This window comes from Pholis gunnellus, assembly GCF_910591455.1.
Source record: "Pholis gunnellus genome assembly, chromosome: 6".
In the NCBI taxonomy this organism is placed as follows: domain Eukaryota; kingdom Metazoa; phylum Chordata; class Actinopteri; order Perciformes; family Pholidae; genus Pholis; species Pholis gunnellus.
The window spans coordinates 13,713,248-13,740,133 of record NC_136532.1 but is presented as its reverse complement, the minus strand read 5'-3'; the positions used below and the strand labels follow the sequence as shown (position 1 = coordinate 13,740,133).

Sequence of the window (26,886 nt, the reverse complement as noted above, 5' to 3'; positions counted from 1 at the left end):
AGCACCGGACTGTTTTGAACACTTATATTACTCAGAAAAAAAGTCAGGGCAAAGAAAAGAAAAGGGGTGTTGCTGCCTGCTACATGAAGACATTTGGAAAAGAGAGAAATTAATTGTGCTTAAACTTTTCAGCTAAAGTGTATCTGAAATGTTAGACTTAATAACACACAATAACGTACAGCAATTTTTTTTTTTTACTTTTTTTTTTTTTTTATCCCGGCTCCTTCTGCCATGTGATGTATGGCTTTTTCCTACAGTGGCTCTTCCAAAGTGCAGCTCGTGATGTCATTAATTTTATTCATACTTTATGGATGCTCTGTCTGGAAAAAAAAAAAAACGAGAGAAAAGGGAGAAGATAGAGAGAAAGAGAGCCGCCTATAGAGGCAGAGTGAGAGAGAGAGAGAGAGAGAGAGAGAGAGAGAGGAGAAGAGATGGTGTTGCGGAAGGAGATTTTCAGTGCAGTTGCATGTATAATGAATGAGGGGGCACTTTGTTTGAAACTCCAGCCCGGCGCTTCACTTCAAGGTTTGCTGGGCAGAGTGGGGCCTTGTGATCTCACACCAGCCACTCTCTTCATCCTGCCAATAGATGCTTTCACCTGGCACTGTCGTTCGACCCAGTGGAAAAACAAATAACCTTGTGTGTGTGTGTGTATAAGAGAAACACAGAGAGAGAGAGCGAGAGCACTGACAATGGAGCGAGGGGTTGGGTGGAAAGGGTGAGGAGCGGGTGAGAGAGGAAAGAGGTGAGTTTGTATAACAGTGGCAGTGCAATGACGCCCAGACGATACTGAGGAGAATACTGGCACCCAGCCCACACTTCCTAAATAGTGCTCTCTACAGAAATAGCTCAGCCTTGATATTGACTTTTGTCTGGTGTGTGTGTGTGTGTGTGTGTGTATTAGTGTGTGAGCATGCTCGATAGGAGGACAGAGATGGTTTCATTGTCTAGTGAGGCAATTTTCATTTTGTTGGTATCTGTTGTTAATTCCTGTACAGTTTTGTTTTTTTACGCTCCTGGAGTGTGCGTTTGTGTGTGAGGAAAGGAGTGAGCCGCCTTTATTATTTGGGATATAAATGGCCTCCGTCTTATTTTTGGCCCTGTGCTGGACTCGTGGTTTTATAAATAGCTGAGGAAGTGCGGGGGATACCTGTCGTGGCTCCAGCCTCCCTCTAGCAGAGTCCCGGAGCCTCCACGTCACATCCATCCACCGCCGGCCCACTCCGGGCTACAGCGGAGCAGCACCCTCAGGGCCGAGCAAACAGGATGGGACTCAAATTGAGGGTGTGAGAAAATCCGTCTCTGTAGTAGAACACAAAAGGGCTTGCAGTTCAGGGTGAGCAGCCGAGCTGCCGCTGTCAGATTTTGTAAAGTACGGATTAAAAAATAAATTACAAGTTCATTTCTTATCGCCAACACTGAGCAGTGTATAATAGGAGTGTCAAGATGGCAACACAATAGAGAGTCTTTAAAATGAGAAGTGTGTTTTTTTGACACTTAGTCTACGCGTGTAAGGTCATAGGGTGGTTTTCTCTCCACTCCGCCATCTATATGCCGAGGTGTCTTGTTAATTTAATTTCAGCGTCTCAGGCATATGCCATGTGAACGGCACTGAGAGTGTTAACTTTCTCTCTTTGCGTCGATTTACACTGTTTTCCTCACATTCTGCTCTCACTTTCTTACGGGATGATCCGGCTCCACATTATTGAGGGTATAATCAGTGTTTTGGTACGATGGAGCGCTCAATAAAGACAGAATGTGTGAACAAACTTATCCTTCACTGCCAACGATGTTTGATGGTTGAACTGACTTATCGTAGTCTGTTCTATTATGACGAGGTTCAGACCATCCTGTCTTGTTGCTTATTCCTCTTATCCTCTGCTGGGCATCATATTCCTCCATCGGACCATCTAATTATTTGGTCTTGAATCCACATTATCACCCCGGGATGCTCTTTTATCTGTTTAACTGTCATCCAGCACAAGTGGAGTTTGTCTTGTAGAAAGTGGAAATTCAGCGCATGTTAAGCCTGTAATTCTGTTAAACATGAGCACCATCCCTGCTGCATCCTAGCCCGACATATTGTCACCCTCTAAATGAGTGGCACTCTACATCTTGCCCCCTCATAACAGGGGCCCCATAATCACATTAAGAATGGAACAGAAAGAGGGAAATAGAGAGAAGGAGAAATCTTTGAAAAGCTTTACTGCCCTTGGTGGACTGTCTCTTCACACGGTGAGAGAGAAATCATTCCCTTTTTTTTTTTTTTTCCCGAATGTGCTTTTTTCCCTCTTTCTCTGTGAAGGGAATTGTGCTGCCTGTTATTAATGTGCTTTTGACAGCTTAATTTGATAAGCGGGCTACTTGTTAAAGAAGCCTTGGATTGTTCTCATAGAAAGAAAACGCTTTTTTTTTTTCCCTCCCATGTTCTTCAAAATGCTGCCGCACAGTCTGTCGATGACCCAGTTCTGAGAGATGGTCGAAAACAAGGAAGAGCAGTGCAAAATCCACAGGGAAAAGAAAGGAGAGAAGGCAAGAGGGTAGCGGGAGAGAGAAGGATAGAGTGAGAAGGGATACTATAAGTAAGAAAGGCACTTGTGGGAAGTTAACTGAAATGCTTTTCTTTCTTCTCTCTCCCTCTTGCCGCCTCCTCACTCTTCTTCTGCACTGAGCAGCCTACCTTCCTGCGCTCCTCTCCCCTGTAGCCTAATCGGTGGAGAAACGCTAGGAACGATAACGGGGATTAGCTTCCACTGCTTGCCAGCTCCCCTTGGTTAAGTACACGTGTAATGAGTTGTTTATTTGGGATAATGCACAGTAGGTGCAGCAGGAGCCCAGAGCTGCCCTCACCTCCTTCCTCCTCTGCGTACATAGACACACACACACACACACACACACACAACAGGAATCTGCACATCAAGTAAATGTATAACACATGCAGTAACACAGCAGCATACGCGGTGTGAACATTGACATGCACAGGTATGTGCAAATACATACATTCACACACTCAACCCCCTCACAAACACACCCACTCATACAAATTCCCACACACAGCTGTGATGCAGGTCACTTTCTGTGCAGGGTTGTACGAAGGGGGAAAAAACGGGAGCTTGGAGTTGAAGGGGTTTAGTGTGTGTATTTGTGTGTGTGTGTTTGTTGGGGGGGGGGGGGGGGGGGGGTAGCGTTCTCAGGCCTTCAATGGGTCATAAGGCCAGGGGACTTTTCTCAGGGTGAAGAAATTGAATGATATGAGAAAAAAATGAAGGGAAGGAACCAAGAGAAGGAAAAGGAATATATTGTGCCCGCTAGACTGCGCGCGTGTCCGATGATCTTGTGTGCATGCGCGCAAAGTTTGTGCGTATGTGTGTATGTACATGAAGTGGAAAAAGCTGTTGCCTTGTGGAGGGGACGTGCTCTGCTATCATTAGCCGGGGGGGAGGGAGTAGGAGGGGGCAAGCGAGGTTATGTGAACGGTGCAGCTGTGCTCGCAGCAGAGGGATTTGAGTGGAGGGGGGGGGAACTCCAGGCAGCCAGGTCCTTCACTGAACCACCAGCTCGCAACACTGAGGAGAAGAGAAGAGAAAAATTCAACCAAGCAGCGGGCCTTGTGAACCAAACACAACTCTCCGCCGCCCCCTCTGTCCGCCATCCCTCCATCCCCCCACTCCTTCACTCCTCCGCTCCTCCACTCTAGCCCTTTACTTCCCAAATAGGAAAAATAAATAAATAACGATTGATGCTTGATGGCAAGGATAAGAGTGCAAGAAAGAGGAAGAGGAGGAAAAAAGAAACAGTCATGATTTATATATAGTGAAGAGTATGCTTTTCTGTCGGCCATTTGTGGTTTGACTGTCAATTTTCATCTCCGATTTCAGTCAAAATAACAGCAATAATATAATTATTATTATTATTTTAATTATTTTCAAATAACTGTATTAATAATGGAGAATTGTTGTTGAAATTTGCTGCCTCTTTGTTTGGGGGGGATTTCCCCACGACTTGGCGTACAATTCCAAAATCACTCAAATTTGTTTAAAGCTTCCTCCCCGCCTCTCTTATTTTTCTCGCTGAAAGAGTCGGAGCCCACGTAGCGAAGGATGGTGCGGCAGACGAAGACCCAAACTTGCTTGTCAGCCTGTGTGATCAGTAGCGGTAGAGAGACAAGGCAGAGGTGGCTGAGAGACGACAGAACACAGAATGGCATCGGCGTGCACTGCTAATGCATTCAGCCTGCCACCATATCCAACAACAAGGCAAAATATCACACAACTCACTTCACAAGATGTTCCTACAACAACAACATCAACAATAACAGACACATAAATGCACACATACGCGCAGACACACAGTCTCACACAGGCGTGCACACATGCATAAATAACCACACAGCATGTTAAAAACCAACCATGAGGAACAAGAATTTGAAGGAAAACAAACAAGTCAGAATGTAAGCAACTTGTCTGAGACTTTGTGACAGAAAAATAAATGAAAATTGAAAAAAAACACCTTTTTGTTTCATGAGAAAGGGAGCTAATATGCTGCGGTTCACCAGGCATTCACATTTTGGAATAAAAAAAAAAAAAAAAGCAACAACAAAAAACAGAAAAGAAGTTCCTGGTGAGCGGTGGGCTAAAAATAGAGCGTGGTCAAACAGCAGTAGTGCTTTGGCAAGAGGGTCATCTCCGTGTGATACAGTGGCCTTCACTGTAGCCACATATTGAGAGCAGAGGCACTCTGCCAGAGCATGTAACTTCACAGCAGTAATTTAATATTTGTTTGTCTCTATTATTTCTTTCCCCCTCTCGCTCCTTCTGCCTCTCTCCATAGCTTATGGGGGTTAAGTAACAGTAAGCTTTATCAGATTACTGGGTCTGAGGTCTCTTTTAAACCACTCTTGCCATCTTGATTTTGTGCAGCTGTGCAGACTCTTTAATCATACGCTATCTTTTTTTCACTCCCCCCCCCACTCCCTTCTTCACGACGTCCCTCCTCCCTTAACATATGTTAATTGGCTGCTTTCTGTGACAAATTACGAGCGCTCGCTTTGATGAGGTTGGGTTGTGATGGTGCTGGGAGTGGAGTATAGTGGAACTGCCAGACCCTCCTCGGTTCCCCCTTAACCACTCCAAAAAGGAGCGCGGCACCCAGCCGATGACTAATGAGAGGCTTGGACTGGGTCTGGCCAGGCTCTGGCCTCGGTGGGGCCACTCCCCTATACAGAGGCTGATCTGTAGGTACCGTATGCCGCCACACGCCCTCCACACTCCATGCAACCTTTATCCTCATGCACCCCACCACCAACTCTCTTCTGGGAACTGTAAAGCGCTGTGAGAGTAGTTCAGGCTACGTGCAGTTACAGATTCATATTTCAAAGACCCTTTTCCATGTATATATCCATTATATTTTATGTTTTTAAATGTATTTAGCTTTTTGATTTAATTTACTTTAATTGTATGTTTGACTTGAAACAAAGCACGGGAGCAACATAAATTATACATGCAATGTATACGACTTGTGTCTCAAGTTCACATTGTGTGTGTGGGTGTGTGAGTGAGTTTGTGTGTCTGTGGTGAAGAGACAGTGCCTGGAAACATTACACCAGCCTTGCTTAAACAAACACTAACAGTGGAACAATCTCTGTTTAATGATGCGCAGCGTCAACAGGGAAACAATGCTCACCAATAATCAGCACAATCAGCTTGCGGTAACCATAAAAAAAGAGGCGTGAACCTGACATCATCCTGGTGGAGTTTTTTTTAGTGTTAGGGTGATGGGGTGTCAAATTCTGACTCTGTCTCTCTTCAATCCTACTGCTTCTTTTTCTCAGTCTCTCTCTACCTCAGTCTCTCCTCATTTCTATCTCTCTCTTTCTCTGTCACAATCCCTCTCTCCCCCTACTCTACGATCTAGGTTACTCGGTTTCCTAGCAGAGCACAGGGACCGGAGGAAGAAAAAAAAAAAAAAACAGAAGGTCGAATCTATGAAGGACATCCTTGTTGAAGTGTGCAACCTTCTACTTCTCTGCAAATTACCCGCACGCTGTGCATAGACTCAAAGCAGTGCTGTGGCTCTCACTTCAGCTCAGCAAGCCTGCGACCATGACACACACTGCTGTTGGAGTGTCACAATTATAGGGAAAGCCACCGTTCTTTCTTGTTAACTGGAATTTTTATTAATTTTCTTTTTTTTTAAAGGTTAATTTGTAAGACATGTACACAGCCAAGCCTGAAGATTAGTGTGCCCAGTGCAACACAGAGTGATGCTAATTATGATAAGTGCCTGTTTTTTTGATTTTACATATATATAAGTTGAAGCCCTCAGCTCACTGAACTCAAGTCTTAACAGTCGATAAGTAGAGGAGCTCGCCAGCAGCTTCAGTATTTGCTTGTTACAGTCATAACTTCAAAAAAAAGCCCTCCACGTAATAGTTTCGGTGTGGAATCCAAATGTGCTGATGAAGCGAGACAAGGACAAATAGTAAATTCCACAACTTCCCCGTTGAGCTGCCTGCCCCCACATGCTGACTTAGTTACAACAAAAAGCCTGCAAAAAAAGGAAATCATTTCATTTACCTCTTTCCATTCAGCAAGTATTCAAAACAGATAACGACCCAAAAGCAAACATGCATTTCCATACCCACCAAGATGATAGACACGCACAGATGCACATGCACACACACATACATGCCCCAAAGGGCGACAAAACAAAGCTGGTGAAGAAAAGGGAAGTGTGCAGGCACCTCGTGGTTGCATGAGGGTTAGCCATGTTAGCAATAGCCTGCGGGCCTTAATTGAGGCCAGGAGGGAGCATTTAATAATTGCTGTCAGAAGATCAGATTTAATTCTCCTCTCTTCACAGCCACCACTGCTGTAGGGTAGAGTGAAACAAATTGTCATCAGAGATTCCTAAATGAACAAAGCTTTTAATTAGGGTGATTAGAATGCTGTGGCAAAGAGAGAGAGAGTAAGGGGTGGGGGTGATGGAATCATCAGCGGCTCGTCTTTACCGTGATGTCTGGTGTTGATACAGTTTGGGGTGAAGCAGAGGGGGCAGCACGGGCACACGACTGCTGGGAAGTCTGCTGTGCTTGAACATAAGTAAGCGCGGTCCATGCAGCAACAAGCCCTTAGCCCCTGTTTCAAACCTCTGACACAAACACACACACACACATACACGCACTCTCTGCCCTTCTCCCCCCCTGCTGAAGAACACTGCTAACATCCTGAGACATTGTCATACTCGGCAGGGAACATAATTGGGTGAATATGTCAGCGCTTTGTGTTCTTAGTGACATGACTCGCGGCTGTTCCTGTGGGGGCTGGGTACTCATTGAAGGGTTTATACTGTTCATTACAGAGTTGTTTTTTTTACTCTTGCTTTGTGAACATAATAGATAAGGAGGGGATTATCCGTGAACCTAGACGCACTCGTGCGCGCGTGTGTGATCATTCATGTAGGCGTGTGTCCATTCTCTCTTCCCATCCCTTCAGTTTCAGCAGTTGGTCACACCTGGGTCCTGCGGCGCACGGGGCAACATGTGAATTGAGGCAGTGGTTTACTCTCGCTGGAAAACATGACCTGCGGAAGAGCTTTTTAAATGACTTTACAACGACTGGAAAGAGGGACAGGGAGAAAGAAGTGAAAGAAATTGTGGCAGTGTTGATCAAGTGAAACTTACGTGAAGTTATTTGCGTTTAAACATCAGATGTGCGTCTCACCACAATCTGCACCACTTCCATATTCAAAACCATTTCAATACCTGTCTTTTTTACGCTGCTGCCCAACTTCCCTCTGTTTCCACCTTTATTCGGTTGATTCTTGTTTTTCTCTATCATCTTTTTTATCTTTATACTTGAATGCGTTCATTGCCCCACCTTATGCTCATGCCATGGAAAGACTGAATGCACTAAATGGTGATTCATTCCAGCCTTTCCGGGGCCTCTCCAAGTTGTGGCTCGCCAATGCTTCTGCTTTTTTTTCTCTTCTCCTTTTTTCTGATACCATTTTTTTTACCAGCATGGCACAAGGGTATGTGTGTGGCAAGTTTGTCATCGCTGTCCTCTAAGTTTATTTGTTTATCACTCATGGCTATAAGCCACTGTCACAACACAAAGCTGCTGACAATCGACAGGGAATGTCTTTCTAACCACAACGGCCACTCTTCCTCCCTATTCCCCGTCTGTCTAGCTTCGCCTGGCTTCATGTGTGCCCTCTTGCTCGTCTGACTTTGGCCTAGCAGCTGCGGCTTTACAGCCCTTGGCCTCCTTTCAAAAAGCGGGGCTGACGCATTGTCAAGTCATTTTGTCCTTGGGGAAGTCAGCAATGGGCTATGGAAAGATGGCTCTCACCTGTCTCCATACTGGCTCTGACGGATGGCTACCTGCCTCCATTGCGGCTCTGGTGGCCCAAGGCCCCTGTTTGCTGGTGCTGAGTGAGACGTGCAGCTGCCCAAACGAAGGGCAGACTCCGTACTCCTCTACCTCCTTTTCTACCCACTCATTACTACCTTACACTATCTCACTACAGTTGGCAGTACTCTTCATGAACAATAAAATCCTAAAATATATACATAAATTAGTCTTATTTATTATATTAGTCTTTAAGTTTAATTTAATTAAGACGAGGCCATGTTTTAGGAAAGTAAAGCCTACAGTAAAGTATTTCATTTTTAGAGGGCGTTTTGCTTCTGTTGATTTGCACATCATCTGCTGTTACTTAGTTTGATTCCCAATTTCTGCTCTCTTAACAGAGTGATTTGGGGAAGGAAGCACCTTTAGCACCTTTGATTGTCTGTGCCTGCTGATGTCACATCCTTCCGCTGAGCTGTCTGTGTGTGTGTGTGTATGTGTTTCCTGTCTTTCTGTCCTCCAAGACCCCGGGGCAGAGCCGTTGGATTGTAGGATAAGAGGGGAAAGTACTGCGGAATCTCATTAGTATGAAAATCAATTAAGTTTAAGTTAAAGTATAAAGTTTTCAGTTGAGAAATTGGTTGAACTGTGGTTGGCCAAACATTTGGAGCTCATCTTGTAGAACTTGAGCTGCTACTTATAACAATATACTTTGTTCCGTAATGTCAATCACAATTACGAGTGCTTGACAGAGTGTATAAAACTTGTGCCAACCAAGGCTATTGGCTCACTTTCCTCCTCATCAATAGACAGGTGTCTTAGTTCTAAGGCGCATAGAGATTGAAAATAGAATACATGTAAAACCGTCTCTGTCTCACTAATGATCCAACTAAATCATAAGCTAATAGAGAGAGACAGGTGAAGACATATCCTCCAACACACACACACACACACACACACACACTACATCGTCTCAAATTCAAGTTTAGCTAGAACGCTCGCTGGAAAATAAAAAAGGAATGAACACATTATGAGATGATCCACCACTATCACTCTAATCCCCAGATGTACATGTTGCTAATCTCTTTAGCCGCTAACATGTTAAATTAGCCCTAATATCTGCCGAGATTCAGAGCCATAGAGGCCCACCTACGCGTGGGCTACCGCCCAGGTTTAGGTCACTCTTCTCCCTCAGCACTGCAAAAAAGATACAGACATTAGAGTGGGGGTGTGGGGGTGGTGGGGGCTGAGGGAAGTAGCAGTGATAGCCATTCGTCACCCTGCCTATCTCGCTCTGACAGATGGGGAGTGCAGCGTGCCACATAGAGGAGTCACTGCCTGTAATGACATTAGAGGCACAATGAGACCTGATACACATTTCTTTTCCGTTCCCATCCTGCCTGGCCATCGACTCGCTCCTTTGCTTGATCCTTCCCCTCCTCTCATTTCTGCTGGTACGTCTCCATCCATCCTGACAAGGAGATAAAGTGCAGTGTACCACTATTTCCAAATAAAGCACAAACATACACAAATGAGCTCACAAACACATCCACATATACACCGGCACACGCGTATATAGCTACATCAAAAACCCAAAGAAGAAACCTCCAAAAATCGACACATCTGAAAAAAGAGCTTAAATGTTCTCAAGGTACAAACTGTCATGTAGGAAACCTTCTACATGACAGAAATGCTCAAGTAAAAATGAAGCACTGTCAATGTGTACTGACGTTCAGATTGTATCTGGAAAACCATATTAAAACGCTTTTTTTCGTCCTCCTCTTCAAGGAAATGGGAGTTTATTTAAAAAGAGAGAGCGTTTATTTAATGTACCATACACCTCCTAAAAGGTTTACTTACTGCAGTGTAATATGTTATTTCAAATCCTCACAACCACATTTCCTAGGAGGATAGGGGATACTGGCAATAAATATATATATAATTTTTTTTTTTTCAGGACACATGCTATTACCAAATGTGTTGCAGATGTACCATGAACCGAAGCTGTGCTGCCGAGGTGGGGTTTCTTGGAAAAACATCGCCAATCCTGTCATGATAAATCACCTTCCCAAATTTGCTATACCATGTATAGAATTAGGATTCGAGAACATCGGCATCAGCAAAATTCTACACACGCTGCATTTACAAGAATGCCAGTTTCACTTGAGCATCTGATAGATAACTGCGCAAAATGTTTGTTCTCGGAACTATGGTTCATGTGGATTCCTTCTGAGCTCTCCTCATTCGCAAACAAAACGATACAGCTGTCTTTCAGAGTGACAAATTACTCCCGAGCATGAGTCAAGGTAAAGTTCCTCATTTTGTCGCCTCCTCTTGGTTCAAAGGAGTCGCCTTCAGCGTCTGTCCTCAATAACAAAGCCACATTAACAAGCACCCTACAGACCGTCTATTAGAATGTGAAAAAGCGCCATGTGCTGTATATTAGTTTTTAGTGACTAAACACTTGGGAGAGAGGCGACCTAGAATCAAGCCTTGTGGTGCACTGAGTGTATATGTTCTCATCGTCCTCTCAGCTCCACTTCTGAGACTCAGAGAGAGAGAGAGAATGCTCATTAGATCTATGTGCTGAATCGCTGCTCCCTCTCCATCTCTTCCATCCTCCCCCAACCTTCATATCTCTCTCTCTCTCTCTCTCTCTCTCTGTCTCTCTCTTTCTCTCTCTCTCACTCTCTCTCTCTGTCTCTCTCTCTGTCCGTCTGCTTAACAGATGGGAGGGTCGTGGGTACAGCTCTTCCCCTCCCCCTGGAGAGGCCTGGTGCCTGTTCAAAAGATCCCTCTTTATGCTTCACTCCATTTCCCTCTCTTCTCTCCTTTTTTGCGTTTCTCCTCTCTCCACTCTCCTTCTCTTTCATTGTCACCTCTCCAACTCAAAGCACAGAGAGTTGGGACCCAGGATATAAAACAAGCAGAGGAGCAACCGTTTGTCCTTCTGTCTGCTTGGTGCGAGCGTGCTCTCTGACCCTAGCAGTCGCTCGCTCCAGCCTCCTTCCAGTTATCGAGCTCGTGTGAATGCAGGCGTACCATTAGTCAGACTCCACAGAGGAGATAAAGGCGGCCTTTAGTGTATTCGTCATTTTTCACAGCTCATTCCCTCTTTCCCCACGCCTTACATTGGGATTAGCAAAGTGGCTTTATTTGGACAAGCTTGTTAGTTATTTCTTCTGTCTCACTCTGTCTGTCTTCATTTATTTATCCTCTTGTTTCTTTCTCACCGTGTCTGCCCTCTCAAGGTCAGGTGTCAGTGTCAGTCCCCGTCGAAAAATTCCTGCTCAGGATTACTGCCCTGTGCCACTCGACCATCCTCACTAAGCAGTGCTTGTTTCCTGCATTCCCCTCCATTCCGCTGTCTTGGCGTCATGAAGCTAAATTAGATTGAGTGATTCAGTGGTAATCTGTTAAGTTAACTGATGCTTTAGCCACCATGAGGAAATAAGAGGGAAGGGAGCCCGATGAGGAGGTGGGCACTCAGTTCTCATCCAGAAGCTGCCTGGCACTCATATGGGACGGGGGCGGGTGTGAGGAAAAGTCGGTGGGGGTTGGCGGGATGGGGGGGGGGAGTCGGAAGAGAGGTGGGGACGGAGGGAAGAGGAACTAGGTTTGTTGTGTAGGAGGAGGTAGAGGAGGCAAGAGTGAGAAGGGATGGGGAAGGAGGGGGTGGCTGAGGCGGGGGACGCCGACACGGGACTAAGCGGCAGCAGAACCTCACCTCGGGGAGTGTTAGCTGGCGCTGAGAGCCAAAAGCAGGGATTAAATGTTCAGGACACGGGCTTAGTCTTAGCCTTAATGTTACGTAAGGCCTAAGGTGATGCCCCAGTGGTTGTTGACATTGAGAGGTTCAGCTCTGCTCAGTGTGCTGTGGGAGGAACGAGAAGGAGGTGGAGGCCAGGAGGCAGGGATCACGGAGGTAACGCCTCCTTGTTTGGAGCGATGCCCGGGCTGGGTAGTGTTGAGCACAAAGACTGGGAGGGGAGGATGCTGTCAGCCTGTGATTGAAGTACGCCAGCTTGATTGATATCCTTGTCTGGCTGTCTTGTGCCAAGCGCCTTAGTGTTGGCTTGTAATCCTAGTTTGTCTGACAACATCCTTCTTTGTTTTCTTCCAGAGGGCAGCGCTTTGTTTTTCTGTCTATGGATGGGTGTGTTTGCGCAAAGCAATGCTAAAATGTTTTGGGTAGCCTCTTCAGAGCTGCCACTGAGTTATTTTAGATCTTGTTATTATTATGATGGTGCAGTCCGGCTGTTGTCCTAACTGCCAAATGATGCATTTTTGTTTGCATCTCATTTCTTCCATAAAGTGGGCGTATTCCAAACCATCAACCAGGGAGGTTTTTGTCATGTATTTCATCATTGTTCAAATTGTATTGTCTCACTTTGTTGTCCATTTTTGTGTGATGGAAGTTTTTGGCTAAGAATCTTATAATATACACAGTAATCAGTGTGATGTCATTCCTTCAAAATGTAATACATTTACTAAATCACCAGATCGCCCACATCATCATAGTTAAACCTAACTCAACTAAACACTACAGAACCCGAGGTCTTGAATGATCCAAGCAGTGTCTTCTGTTGCAAATGAAAAGATCTACAGTTATGTACTACTGCTATAGGCCTCCGTCTGTCACTAGGAGACACAGTATCCCTGGATGTCCCTATTACGCACTTTCATTATCAATGTCCTACTCTCTAGCACAAAGAGGTCAAGTGCATAGCAATGTGCTACGCTCACCTCAGGGGTTTAGAGCTTTCCTGTGCTTTCTCATGCATGTTACTCGATAAATACATGGATTCAGGTTAGGGGAAGGAAAAAAAAAGGAAAGAAGGAGAACGGAAGTGCATTACAATGTGCATGTATGTGTGCGGGAGTGTGCAAAGGAGGGAAAATGAGAGATTGAGGAAGAGAGCAAGGTTGTATGAGAGAAGAGAGAGAGAGTGATGGAGAGAGAGACTGAGACTGACATGTCTTTTGGTGAAGCAGTGTCGTCTTCCACATCAATGTCTGATGCTCGTGCTGCCAGGTGCCGGAAATCTGGTTCAGAAAGGAGAGAAGAGAGAAGAAGGGGAAAGTAGAGAAAAAAAGGCAGGGTAGATGGAGGAATTTTTTTTATTTTTTTTTATGTGACGGCGCTGACAGCTCCCCTGCATTGCACTGAGCTTAAATAATGGGATGCTCATTTGCATAACGAGGGACGTTATCACCTCTACTGTCAAAAGAAAACACAACAACAGTTCTTCTGCTCCTCCCTGAGATAGATTGGGTTGGCCTACTTTAGCACTCTGGAGAGATGCACTGGAGCTCTGGCTTAGCCAAGCTCAGACAAGAACACACTCACACACAAACACACACACACACACACACACAAACATGTGCACAGTCACACACATGCACGCACGCATGGACACACAGTCACTCACTCACGCAAACTTTTTGGAGCGCGCAGCTTTCTTCTTCACACATGCAGTCCAGCTCATCAGCTGCTGGCCTCCACTCCTCGAACACACGCACACACGCACTTCGCCGTGTGCACACAAGCAAACGCGCAAGTGCATTTATTAAGATGCTCTCACTGAAATGCAATGTCTCCAGCTGGATTAGGTTCATGTTGGAATTCTTTTTGATTTCTGTCTCTAAGAAACGTCCTTCTACCGTGTTTCAAAAGATCTCTTGGCACTGTTCGTCTCCTTGTCGTTTTTTGGCTTTGTTTTGCCAAAATATGGCAAGAGTGATCTCGGTCTTACATCTGTATTCTATCCTGCGACTCATGTCTGCCATTTTGGAGATGAGCACCAGATAGAGTAGAAAAAGCTGTGTCTGGCAGCTCCACTGTCAATACAGTGCAGTTCGTGGGAAGAAACAAAATGTATTTCTCAGTCTGGAGGTAATGTTACAGTGTTGGTGATTAGAGCGTTTAAGTTAGCGGCACTTCCAAAACACTGTCAAACTCTCTGTGAACGAAGCGAGATCCTGACAGCGCTGTCTCTTCTCATAGTCGGTGCCTGGGAAAAAAAATGCAAAAGCTGATTTGCATGATATCGACAGTGAAAAACACAGCCGTTCTCACAACATTGTTGACAGATTCTTTGTCTTTCTTCACCCTCCCTTGTGGCTGCCATGATGCCACTTTTATTATTTTTTTCTCTCAGTATTTTGCCATATTTCATTTCATTTAATGCTTATCCTCTCCTCTCCTCCCCCTCCCCATTTCTTTCTTGCAGGTACGGATGCTGGAATCTTTGAGTTGATTGGAACAAATAGAAAGCAGAAAAAAGACAGATAAAGGAAGAGCAGAAGAGTGAGGAGAAAGAAGAAGAAAGAGGAGAGAGAAGAAAGCATAAAGTTCTTTAGAAAGAGGAGAGAAAGAAAGAGACTGGGACGATGGGGAGGAAAAAGATTCAGATCACGCGGATTATGGATGAACGCAACAGACAGGTAAGTCCCTGGGGGAGGGGAGGATGGATGAGTATGAGGGTGAAGAATGGAAGGGGTGGAGGATGGAGGAAGGAGAAACACCCTACACCCCACATAGCCCTCAACAATGAAGGTCTTCAGGGAGTCTGGGCAATATGTGAACTGGGCGACAGAGTGGTGTATTCAGAGATAGCACTGTTATTGCTTTGGGTGGAAGAGTTCCATTGGGTTATAATGGCAGGTTTGTTTCCCCACAATCTCAACAAACCAGTGTGAGGGCACCGGGAGGATTTTTCCAAACAGGGATTTGCATGAGAACATTTGTAATTCTCCAAAAACATTCAGCATATCACTGCCCGCTCTGAGGGCTGCGGCCTACACGCAACTGTAGCACCCTTCACACACCCAGCCTCTCACACCATGCCACCCAGTTTAGCTCACCGGCAGTGGAATATTACCGGGAAGAGGGTGGTAGCACCGGAGAAAACATAAACAAACAACTAAACAGAGATGGGATGGTCTGTAGTGACACACTGGAGTGGGCCAACAGGGTGGAGATGAAGAGCAGCCTTGGAGACAAACAAACTTGAGCTAAATCGGTAACAGTAGGACTGCTGTAGCTTTCCTTTGCATAGCACAAGAGCTACGTTTTGAAACCAGCGAGACTTTACAGACAAACCTATAATGAACCTAGCAACAATGGAATTCTTGCAAGACACTTTTTTAACAACAGCTGGCATTACTTGAGAGAGAGACATAATAAATTGTGGACAGCGTGATTCAAGCAGACACTGCCTCTGTGGCAGGAAATAGATAGAGACAGAGCTCTCTCACTGCCCTCGAGGCCCACAATTGATCACTTCCTGTGGCACGACTGACCACTGACACTTTGTCAGCATCCTGGCAGCCCAATTGGATCCATACGCTGCTAACGTGGCCCCTAGATCACAGGTCAAACAGGCACACACAACTTGCATGAACACACAGATCCACTTCATCACCTTTGCCTCCTTATCGTCTGACGAGAATAAGGAGGATAGTCCGCAACAGTTTCTCACAGTGGGCTGTATCAAACGTTTGCAGCCAGAGTAAAGTGACATAAAAAGGTTCAAGGAATCGATTGGGCAATACTGGAGGAGTAATTGAAGCAGATTGCGAACCCTGTCATGACTGGTCTCAGTGAGTGTGATGTGTAAGTAGCAAGAGGATGGTGAGAGGAGAGCGAGGATGTGAAGTGAACCTGAGATGAAGAAGAAAGTTCCTGCATTAATGGTTTTACTGTCTGTGATACACAGCGTGCTCATCTCGAAAACAGGGTGCCTTTAGAGTCATAGCTGCAGCACAGAAAGGAGAGAGTGAGAAAGAAAGATTTAATAAATATGCAGGGAGGTGTGACAGTGTGCACCCATGTTCTCTGTATTCGGATTTATCTATGCACATGTGTGTATGTTATTGTGAGACAGGCAGACAGAGAGACAAGAGCGAGGAGGAGGTCACAGAGTTTCAGATGAGGACGAAAGCTATCGTGTTGCTGCAGCACCCACACCTCCTCCTTACTGTTATCTCAGCCCTTCTCTCTCATCCCACCTTCGGCTGGGCCCGCCAGTTGTACCAGGCACTCCGGCTCCTGCGGATAAGGAGGGAAAGAGGGAGACAGGAAGGACACCTGAGGGGAATCGATGCCTGAGATATCCGGGCTTTACTTACAGAGAGAGGAGAAGGGAGGAGAGGAGGGAGAGAGGGTTCAGGGAAAGGAAAATCAATATGTCACTGTATTTTGTTGTTTTGATCTCTGATATGATAGATTACTTATTTAGTTGTTTGTTTTAGTTGAATAGCAAGTCCTACTGACATGAAGTCATCCAGTCATGTGGTCAACACTGCAAGCATGCTGAGCATATGTCATTTACTGTCAATTCAACCTATGGCCTAAATAAATGACATCACTACATTTTGTAGAGGCGGACATCACAAGACAGAGACGGAAAACTTAAATTTTCTTCTTAGAAAAAAGAAAAGAAAAACGGAAGCTTTGGCTTTGCATATTTTCACTTCCTTTTTGAGGAAACGTCCTAGAGCCCAAGCCAAATAAACACCAGATGATTTATTGTTTTATGTCTAAAAAGGTTTACCTTAAGACTTAAAAACTATTCTACGGTCTTCTGCATTTAACAGATTGATGTTTTTATGATTTGTACAAAATATCTACTATGTAGTGATAGTTATTTGACATAATCTGAATGTTCAGAAGCCCTTAAAAGTTTTATGAAATAGAACATGGTACAAAACCTTTTCACTCCAAAATAGCAATATAAATAGACAATAAATAAAACATTGTAACATTTCCACTGATTCTTAAATGTCTATACACACTGCAGTCCTCTTTAGAGTGGCACCACTCTGTGTGGCTGTCAACGCTACCTTGCCACTTACAGGGCTACAGTGCCTCCCGAACCCATGCCCTCCCTGCAGCGGCAGTATGATAGTAGGCACAAGGCCTGGCTCTCTCTCTGGGCGGCCACTTTGGGCTGCCACCCCCAGGCCCAGAAACACTTCCCCAGAGCAGGGACAGAAGGGCCAGGCCTCCCTGGCGTTGACTGGCTGCCCGGAGCTCTGGACAGTGGGCAGCAGTGTGGAGCCCTGGCTCCAAGCCCCCTGACCACTCAGACCCTCTCCCAGCCTCGGGCACATGAAAGAGCCCCCTGTGCCATAAACTCATGGGCTGCTCACAGAGAGCAGACTCTCTTGCCACAGCTAGATCACACACACACGCACACACACACACACACACACACACCTACAGTTCAAGATGCATGCACAGGTATTTTTGTGCACACACTGGTATAGATTTTTGACATTCAGATTATACAGTCAAACACATACTTGGATGGTGTATTTTGGTGTCAGGTTTATGCAGCGTAGACCAATGTATGCTTGTAAACATGTGTACACATCTAAAACGTGTCTATCTCTCTGGAGTCGGCCTTGTGGATCGACTAATTTGCTGCAATTGGCTCTAATTAGTGTTACCTCTCCAGCCAGTACACTCAGTGGGCTTAATTTAGGATGACTTGTTAGTACAAATCTGTGTGTGTGTGTGGGAGGGACATGCGGTTTTCAAGGGGGAAGGGACCCAGGGCCAAAGGTTAAACATGGATCAGGTCATCAGTGACAGGAAGTAAAACAGCGGGATCTCCCAGCTCCCACAAACAGCAGTCACACTAATACATACTTGGCTAGAAGAGATGGTAAAAAAAAAGAAACGTTTTTTTTATGTCGTCCTGCATATGCCGCTTCTATTCCCTCACCATGTTAACTGCAGCTGAAATAAGGGCTCTTTTTCTTTCAAGCATTCTTTCCTCCAATCAACAGCACTGGGGTGAGAAAATGTGCGAGTGAAATTAACAGCAGGAAAATAATGAGGCCCACAGGGTAGCTCTTCACCCCTGCACCCCTCCTATAATTCCCTGTTTCCCACCTTCTACCATCTCCTTCTTTTACCCCAGCGGGTGGCACTCCTCTCTGTCATATGTTCAGCGCTTCGAGACCTCACCTGAAAAGGGCTCACTAAGCTCTCACCGTCTCTGCGCTGTATTGTTGTATTCTTATGCCTTCTCAACTTATGTCTTGTTTTGGTTCTCGCTCGCATGTTCTTCACCTGGCTCTCTCAACCCACCTCTCTAATTTTCCTTTGCCTGCTGTTAGTATAGTATATTGTGCTCATTATGTTATGTTGTCATTGTGAAAGTAAAAGTCAGTTTATTTATCAAGTTGTATATTGGCTATAAAAAAATAGTGACATTTTATGAAATATTACTAATTCATAAATATGTGTAAAAATCTGATTATAAAAATATATTTGTCGCACATACCGACTGTAGACTGGCCATTCATATATTGCTTTTTTTTTAATTATTTGCTCATATACATCTTCCTGTTTTACTACTAGAAGCTAATTCTGAGCTGTGCTTATCATAAGAAAACTTTGTGAAAACCTGCAGCAGAAATCACTAAAACAATTAGATGTGCGGGGACATAATTTGCCTTAAGTATACAGTGTCAGAAGTTTATCCACCTCAAATGAATGACAAAAAAGTTATTTTTGTCATTCCGGCCCCTAACTTGGGCCCTTTTTGTCAGTGGGCATATCCTTTTCCAGTTGTGGTTTTTCAGCATAAACAGGAGCATACAGAGAAGTGGCCTAGCCAGCCATTACAGTGCTGTCCTGAAATGTAATTACAAGTTTTGGTAAGAACAATTTAAACTGGCATGTATTTTAAGACACCTATAACTAAAATCGGCATAATTAAGACACCACTCAATCAGTTCCACAGGTCAGCTTTTAACAACTCAAAGTGCATGGACACTTTCGATTCAGACACTGAAAAAATAAATGTTTGGAGTCTGCTGCCTCTTGTTCCTACTGTATAATGAGGACGCACTGAAACAGGACGATAAGTGGGGTTTTAGAAGAGCAGAGCATATATTAGAGGTGGGACAAAGCCTCTTTTGTCGTAATGCCCCTTTTAACAGCTTCTTTGGCTGTGAAGCAGAGTTCAGGACCAGGTCTTGGGCTCCTCTTATTCCTTTTGCGTAAGCCCGTGTCTTCCTGCTTGGCCCCTGACAATGGGATAAGTGTTTGTCTCAAGACAAATCGTGCTGCTCCATAGCTGACTGACATCCATGTGTGTGTGTGCTTGCGCGTGTGTGTGTCCCCGCACAGCCATGTTTGGTTTGCTAACCAGCAGTTTTTGGTGCCTTTCTCTCCACTCCTCCTCTTCCTCCACCTCCTCCTCCCCCAGGGAAGCAGGCAGGAGGTGGGAAGCAGAAGCGAAGCCATTGTGAAGGGGAAGCCACTGGCCTCTTCCTGTTATGAGAGGAAATGCATACAAATGTGCTTCCTGTGCGTCCGCCCCCTCTCTTCTCCCTCCTCCTCCCTCCCCTCTTTCTCTCTCCCCTCTCACCCATGTGGCATAGAATCAGCCACTATCCCTCCTTTCTTCCCGTCCCTCTGTTTATCCTGGGCGTTTTTTCTCCTTTTATTCCAGAGGAAATGTGACAAGTCAATTGTGTAGAGCAGAGCAGATTATTTTATTTTCATAATTTATTATTTATTGGGTATTTTCTAGCGGTACCGTACTTTTATTTACACGGAAACGAACATGTAGAAAGAAGAAAAACAAAGAACGTAGAAAGAAAAGCTAAATGATTTTGGTTTGAACAAAAATGTACAATAGCGAGGGATGTGCTCTGAAAGGAGATATGATGATAACACTTTTAGGTGTTTACAGGGGGGGTGTCTGACTGCATTTGTGTGTGCATGTGTCTAAATCTCTCTTGGGATGGGTTGGCGGAGGAGGATAGGGGTGAACGAATAAGGGTTGTGTGTCACTATGAGTCTACAGTGTATGTTCACGATGCTTATGCCTACGGGTTGACAGAGTGCTCATTATGTGCCAAATGTAATTGAGACTCATGTAGCATAAAGAGGTATTCGTGTATATACTAAGTAGATATGATGGGGCGGAGGGGGTGTTTTTGTCTCTTTCGAAAAGGATCCAAAATTTTTCAGGAGGATTTTTACTATCTCTTACACAAGGTTTTCCATAACACTGTAATCTCTTAAAAGGCTTAGCTGTTGATATGAAGTGTCCCATTATGTCATTATTTAGTCTTTACCACTACACATTTTTTAAATTGTCTACAAAATATTCCTGTGTGCGTGTGAAGATAGGTTTCACACCCTGGTTACCAATTTACTGTGAAAAGACACAGTTGGGTTCACACTCGCACGCTCACACTGGGCCCTTTTACCAGTATGTAAAGTTCCAAATGTGCTGTAACGTCATGCTCTCCGTTATTAACACAGTGGTGTGTCTAGCTGCACCCACCGACCAAGACACAAAGATTACACCCACTCCGACATAGGGGAGGTTTACAATTTATCTGGTTTAACAACAAGTCCAATGTAATCCAAAGGCTAAACCCCAAGCATCAGAATTATGGTGCTTCAAAAAATTCACGGATGAATTAGATGTAAGATTAAACACAGTGATGAATAGAAATAAGTTCCCTTACTTACATTACTTAGAAAATACTGTCACATGGCAACACTTGTATTGGTCTTCCATTTAGTGCGCTGCTTTCAAAATAAGTTAATTATCATAACATTTTACCATATCTTGAACATAGAATATACTTTTTTCACTTACTCAGTCCTTCTGTCATAAACATGTTTCTGCTCAGAGAGGCATCCAGTGTCTTTACCTGTCAGATATATATGTACATGTGTGTAGATCCACTGAGCCATTCATAGCATGTGTTTTACCCACTCAGAGGGCAGAGCAGTCGCTCGTCGTATAAAGGTCCAGCGCACTAGTTTACAGCTGCTGTGTGTGGGCCGAGAGCTGTTTTGACCTTGCACAGGAAAGGCCGAAGCTTGAATGTTGATGGGCTGAAAGGGTCACATGACGGCATCATGTGAGGCCATGAAGTCACGACAGAGTTACCTCAAGCTGTAAAATTGAATACTAAACATAAAGATCTCATAGCTAAGGTACAGCACAAATAAGTACATTTCACGTGATGTTTTGCATCAGTATTTACCATCAAGAAACTCTCTTAAAACCTGCGTAGTTCTTCAAGCAAGCTTGGATGCCTGTGTATTTATGGATGTATGTGCATAGCGTTAGTAATATATGTGATTTGGAAGGTAGCAGGTTGTACGTGTCAGATTGAGATGTGGGGGTGCGGTGTGATATTTATGTAGGTGTTATTGTTTGGTCAGTCAAGGCTTTTCATAATCACGCTCATTCTCTTTCTGCGGTGTTGTTAAAGTCGGTCAATAGGAGAAGTATAATGAATAAGAATGCACGCACAGTTCCTCGTTTACAGCGCGATGCTCAACATAACTTTGATTGGACTCTGCTTTACATTTTTGTACAAGTTTTTACAAGTTCAAACAAATACTGCTGTGTGTGTGTGTGTGTGTGTGTGTGTGTGTGTGTGTGTGTGTGTGTGTGTGTGTGTGTGTGTGTGTGTGTAGGGGCGGTTGTGCTGATGTTTGCAAGTGGTCCAGTAATATGTGAGCAATCCGAGCGGGCATGTGGACCTCCCCTTTGAGACTAGCAGCTCTGGACCTCTGGGACTCACACCCAGCCCACTGTGTGCGCCACGTGCCACCGTTTGAAACATTAATGGCCCCAGCAGAGTGGGTGACTGAGTGAGTGGGTGATAACGGAGCTGGGCCGGCAGCTAGCTGTGTCCTGCGTTTGCCCCGATGCCCCTTGCATCAAAATACCAGGGGAAGACAACACTCTACATGTCCTGTTCCTGAATAGTCTGCTTTGACCTTATGTCCTACCGTCCTGTCATCTTATTCACTCGCTCGTATACGATTTGTACTTCAGCTCTGCGGTTGTAAGGCTGGCAGACCCCTGTAGGGTGCGCATGTTTAAATTTTGGGTTGGATATGACAATTAATTTCGTTGTCACAAGATGCCTTTTGATCTTACGGCGTTAAAAATGTGACTTGTTTTTTTCATTTTTCAGTATGACTGCGTAAATGTCAGCGTGGTATTTAGAGCCCAGGGGAACGTTCTCTGCTGATGTCGTCGGTGAATCAGATGCGTGTTTGTGTTGAGGTACGGAACAGAGACAGTGCGCACGCCGCTGTGTAATGAGTTAGAATGCCGTCCGTTTCTCTGGTTTCAGCCTCTGCTGTCTGACACATAGCTCGGCGTGACATGATGACATCACTGGAAAACTTTATCTGGTCCAGGATACGGCAGTTCATGCAAGGTTTTACCTTCTCGCGGTCGAGAGGGAGAAAGATGTGGGTGTATACGTGAGGGATAGCTTGGTATTCAGTTTCCCTGGTGCATCCTGGGAGATATTATTTCAGGAAATCCAAAACGATCTATCAATAGCCATTCAACCCTATCTCCTCTTTCAGACCTCAGAGTAGTAAAGAGAAAATCTGAAGGGCAAGACATGATAGATTTATGCCGCAAATCATGCATTACCCTGATTTACCACACACAGAGATCTCTTATTTAAAGCCTTTCTTTGTAAATATTTTCATAATACGGTTATCTCCTTTATAAGTACTTTACTGAGTGTTGGGAGGTTTTCATTCTGTGTTTTTTGGCCGACTTGAGTGTCAGAAGAGAATAGACAAACATGCAGTTAATCAACAAACTGAGATCATTAGCTACCAGCTGGGCACAGCTTTGGCAGTATTTCCTCTGGAAAAGGCTTTGTCAATACAGATCTTCAATGTAAATAACACACACAGTCACAGTAGGAGATTAAATTAAAGAAAGTTCAATGCAAAAACGCAGTGTTGCTCGGACAAGGAAGCTGGCAGTGGCACATTTTCTTGTTTTCCCATACAGCCAAAGAGCTTGCACACATGGCTTGGAAAGGAAACCAGGTGCAGCTCACTGGAATTAATTCACTTTCACTGCTCTAGTTTTCATCCAAACAATAGAGGAATAGAGGCTGTTCTATTTTGACAATGTGGGCACTTGTATGCGTGTGTTATTTAAGTTACCAATCTTGGGCCCCGCACACATACACATGCATGCACTTACACATAGCCACAGAGAGAGAGAGAGAGAGAGAGAGAGAGAAAAGGCCCCATTAGAGAAGACAAATGTTGTGGTTTAAGTTGAGTGTATTGTCACTATTTGAGCTCTAACAAATAGTTTCAAGTGCAGTCAGGGAATCCATCCGTTATTTATATCAATGGTTTGTTATTCAGTATGAGAGGCAGTTAATTGGGCAAAAAAACAATGTGTGTTAATGTCACTGAGAAAATAAATAGTATGCCTCAGCTATTTTTTTTCGATGAAAATAGTTATAGGTTTGTGTATTTATTTGTGTCAAAGCGGGAATGAGAGAGCGAGCACATTGGGGCCTTGAAAAAGAGGCTATTTAACGTGACATATGTTGTATGATGAACCTCTGTGCGCTTTGATGTACCAGCAATAACCGTTATCTGTCTGAGACTGAGTATTTTCAGTTCCCTAAATACAAACCCAGCTTCTTTTTTTTTCCTGGTGTAGTCAATGGACTGTTACAGTCAGGGAGCGTTGAACCATCAGCAGACTCCACTTTCCTTTAATTCAGTTTCATTTTAAAGAGTAAAAGTTATGTCAGATTTCTATTTATTCTCTTATTAGAGCGAATATTGAGAGAATGGGGGACTTTTTTTTCTATAATTAAATGATGACTATATGTCAGACATGTTGATTGATTTGATCATAGGTGAATCACATTCAGTTCAGTGACACTAGATGTGTGAATATAAATCTTCAATGCCGCACGGTGAATATATATATATTTTCTTTATCTCCTTCTTTTACCCAGGTGACATTTACAAAGAGAAAGTTTGGCCTGATGAAGAAGGCGTATGAGCTGAGCGTGCTGTGTGACTGTGAGATTGCCCTGATCATCTTCAATAGCACCAACAAGCTGTTCCAGTATGCCAGCACAGACATGGACAAGGTCCTGCTTAAATACACCGAGTACAACGAGCCCCATGAGAGCAGGACCAACTCCGACATTGTGGAGGTAAGAAGACGCAGACGGCACACATTAATGCGCTCACACATGCACAGGAGCACATGCACACTCATGCACACTCATGCAAACACACAGAAACGCACAAGCAGACAGATGGTTACAGCATTTGTGACTCATTTAGCAACCCTTACTTCTCTCTTTTGGTCTTCACACCTAACATAGTGTAAAAAATAATTGCTCCCATAGTTTGTCGGTCTTCCACAAGGGTCCAGTCTCAATATACATTTAAAAAAAGCTATTTTAACACTTACATTATATTGTTAATTTCAAGAGAATATGTTTATTTAAATTCCCTCCTTGTATTGTGTGTACTTTTGTAACAAAAACGTGTTAGGCCTATCATTGATCTGGACCTTTCAGACAGTCCCCTGTGGTGTGCAATCACCAGACCCTGCCCTTGGTGTCTTGTCACCATTGATGTGCCTCTTAGACGAGGATGTTGATCTGACTTGCTTTGGACACATGTCGCTTGTGTGGCTCAAGGCGATGTTAAACAGCGCTGTCAGGCCAGCCAGTCGGCAGGTAGATAAAGCAGGAAATGACGCTGGCACCCTGGACTCTTAAGCTCCCAACGTGAACCTGTCATGCAACATTCACACTGTAGCTCGGCGGGCCACACACACACACACTTGCATGCGTTCATGCAGGGTTTATCCCCTTTCTCTTGTGCACACACTTTTACACTCACACCATGTTTGCTGATTAAACTGTCCCACAAAGAATAAATAATATTGTTCAACGATATGAAAATATCACATAATTCACATAATTCATGCTTGCTACATGAATTCTTTAAAGCAATGTGAGGCTTATATTGTGTTAAATATACAACTCCAGATCAACATTACATTGAATAGGAGTTTGTTTTTACAGTAGACTTTATTTATATGGTGATAAATAACAAATACCGATAATATATCCAACGTGTACAATTCTGTCAGTTTAGAGGTCATAGAAAACCTCAACTGTGTCCTAATGTGTTTACTTGTTTTTTATTGTGTATGCATGCTCAGTTTGTAATGCAATAGGCACCTGATGGTAGCACAATGTTAATTTGTTAGGGTGTCGTGGTCACAATTCATGCTCGACAGTCTGCCATTCTAAAAAATAAATACCGAAAGAAAAGTGGGTACCCAGTGAGACATAATGAATGTATACTCTGAGCACACTCACGCCTATGGAGCTGGCTGTCCAGTCTAACACAGGATCAAACAGCATGGGACATGTTTTTATCTTCATTCATATGGGTGTTGCTGTGCTTGTCGCCCGCCCACGGGTGGACAGGCCCACCGGCAGCAGTCCTGCTATTCCAGATGGCACTCTGCACCTGACTATAAACCTTTTGAATTCACACATTCATATCAAATGTCTTTTGCTTTGGGAAAAATGTTTGTCTTACATTATTCCCATTCTATATATAATTACCTCTTCCTTCTTAGCATATTTGGAGGTTAAAAAACAGCATACATGTATTGCTTTTGTGCCATGTACATTTGGTGCAGTCAAATATGTAGTGTGTTAATGTAACCCATACATCAAGGGATACAGCACTCAACATATGACTAGCCTTAATGACGATAACAAAGAGAATGGACTGGGTGCATTATCGTGGACAGTACTTAGAAAACAAATAAATCCACGAGACACAGCATAACAGCTTATTCTTTTTTGCAATGCAGGATGTGCTCTTATTCCCTTCCTGTAATTCATATTATTGAGCCTTTTTTTCATTGTTAATGACATGGCTGAGGCTACATCTTTGAAAGCTTAGATTCCTTTATAAACTATGAAATCAGTTTTGTCTTAGTTATAATATGATGTGCTATTCTAAAACATGAAATAACCAGTAACGCTGTTTACATCTACGCTGTGTAATCAAAGCTTTGCATCTTATTAGCAATACATATGAATTGCCACAGTTTGTGCAAAATGAATCGTATCCAAGTATATCAGAAGGGATACAAAATGATTATCTGTGCATTATATCATTTACATTAACCTATCTAGCGTCCACTCTGCCTGAAAGGACTGATATCTTTTATGCAGCAAGCCCTTCAGCCACTGTATAGTCAGTGCATTACCCTGCCCCAGCTGAACCCGTGAAGAGAGTTGTCACATGTTTCAGCAAGTGCCTGTGACGAGAGCTCCCCGCTTTGAAGCTCTCTCTTTAACAGTGTCTCCATTAGAGAGCAGAGGATGGCTAACGTGTAAACAGCCGTGTCAGGGGAAGACGCTAAAGAGCCTAGTGGGGGCGAGTGCCGTGGAGCACTACCTACACTGTGATCCCTGGAGGACTCTGAGCAACTCACAGCGGCAGAAATCGATCTGAAGAGGCCTTCATCCTCAGCTGCAGCGTACTAACGGGATTGGCCACGGGGCTGACACTAGCACGTTTAGCATGGGTGGGAGGAGGGTGTGCGCAGAGGGAGGGTGAGCGAGGAGAACGGTGGGGCCGGGGGTTGGATCTCTCCCGCCGAGCCTTATGTGCCGCTGCTAGGCTACGTCACAGGTGCATAATGGT

At 44.3% G+C, this 26,886-nt stretch overlaps 1 protein-coding gene across 6 annotated transcripts in view; it reads left to right on the top strand.

Moving 5' to 3' along the window:
* Positions 1 to 26,886, top strand: part of mef2cb (myocyte enhancer factor 2cb) — a 67,303-nt gene that overhangs the window by 16,247 nt on the left and 24,170 nt on the right. For 5 of the 6 annotated variants that reach the window (XM_079161940.1, XM_079161939.1, XM_079161938.1 and 2 more), the window contains 2 exons: positions 14,585 to 14,798; positions 24,150 to 24,353. In XM_079161940.1, the coding sequence (XP_079018066.1) occupies positions 14,745 to 14,798; positions 24,150 to 24,353 (258 nt within the window). In that variant the 5' untranslated portion in view covers positions 14,585 to 14,744. Of the gene's footprint in view, positions 1 to 14,584; positions 14,799 to 24,149; positions 24,354 to 26,886 lie in introns of those variants that run through there. The other variant, XM_079161941.1, reaches the window with a different exon arrangement.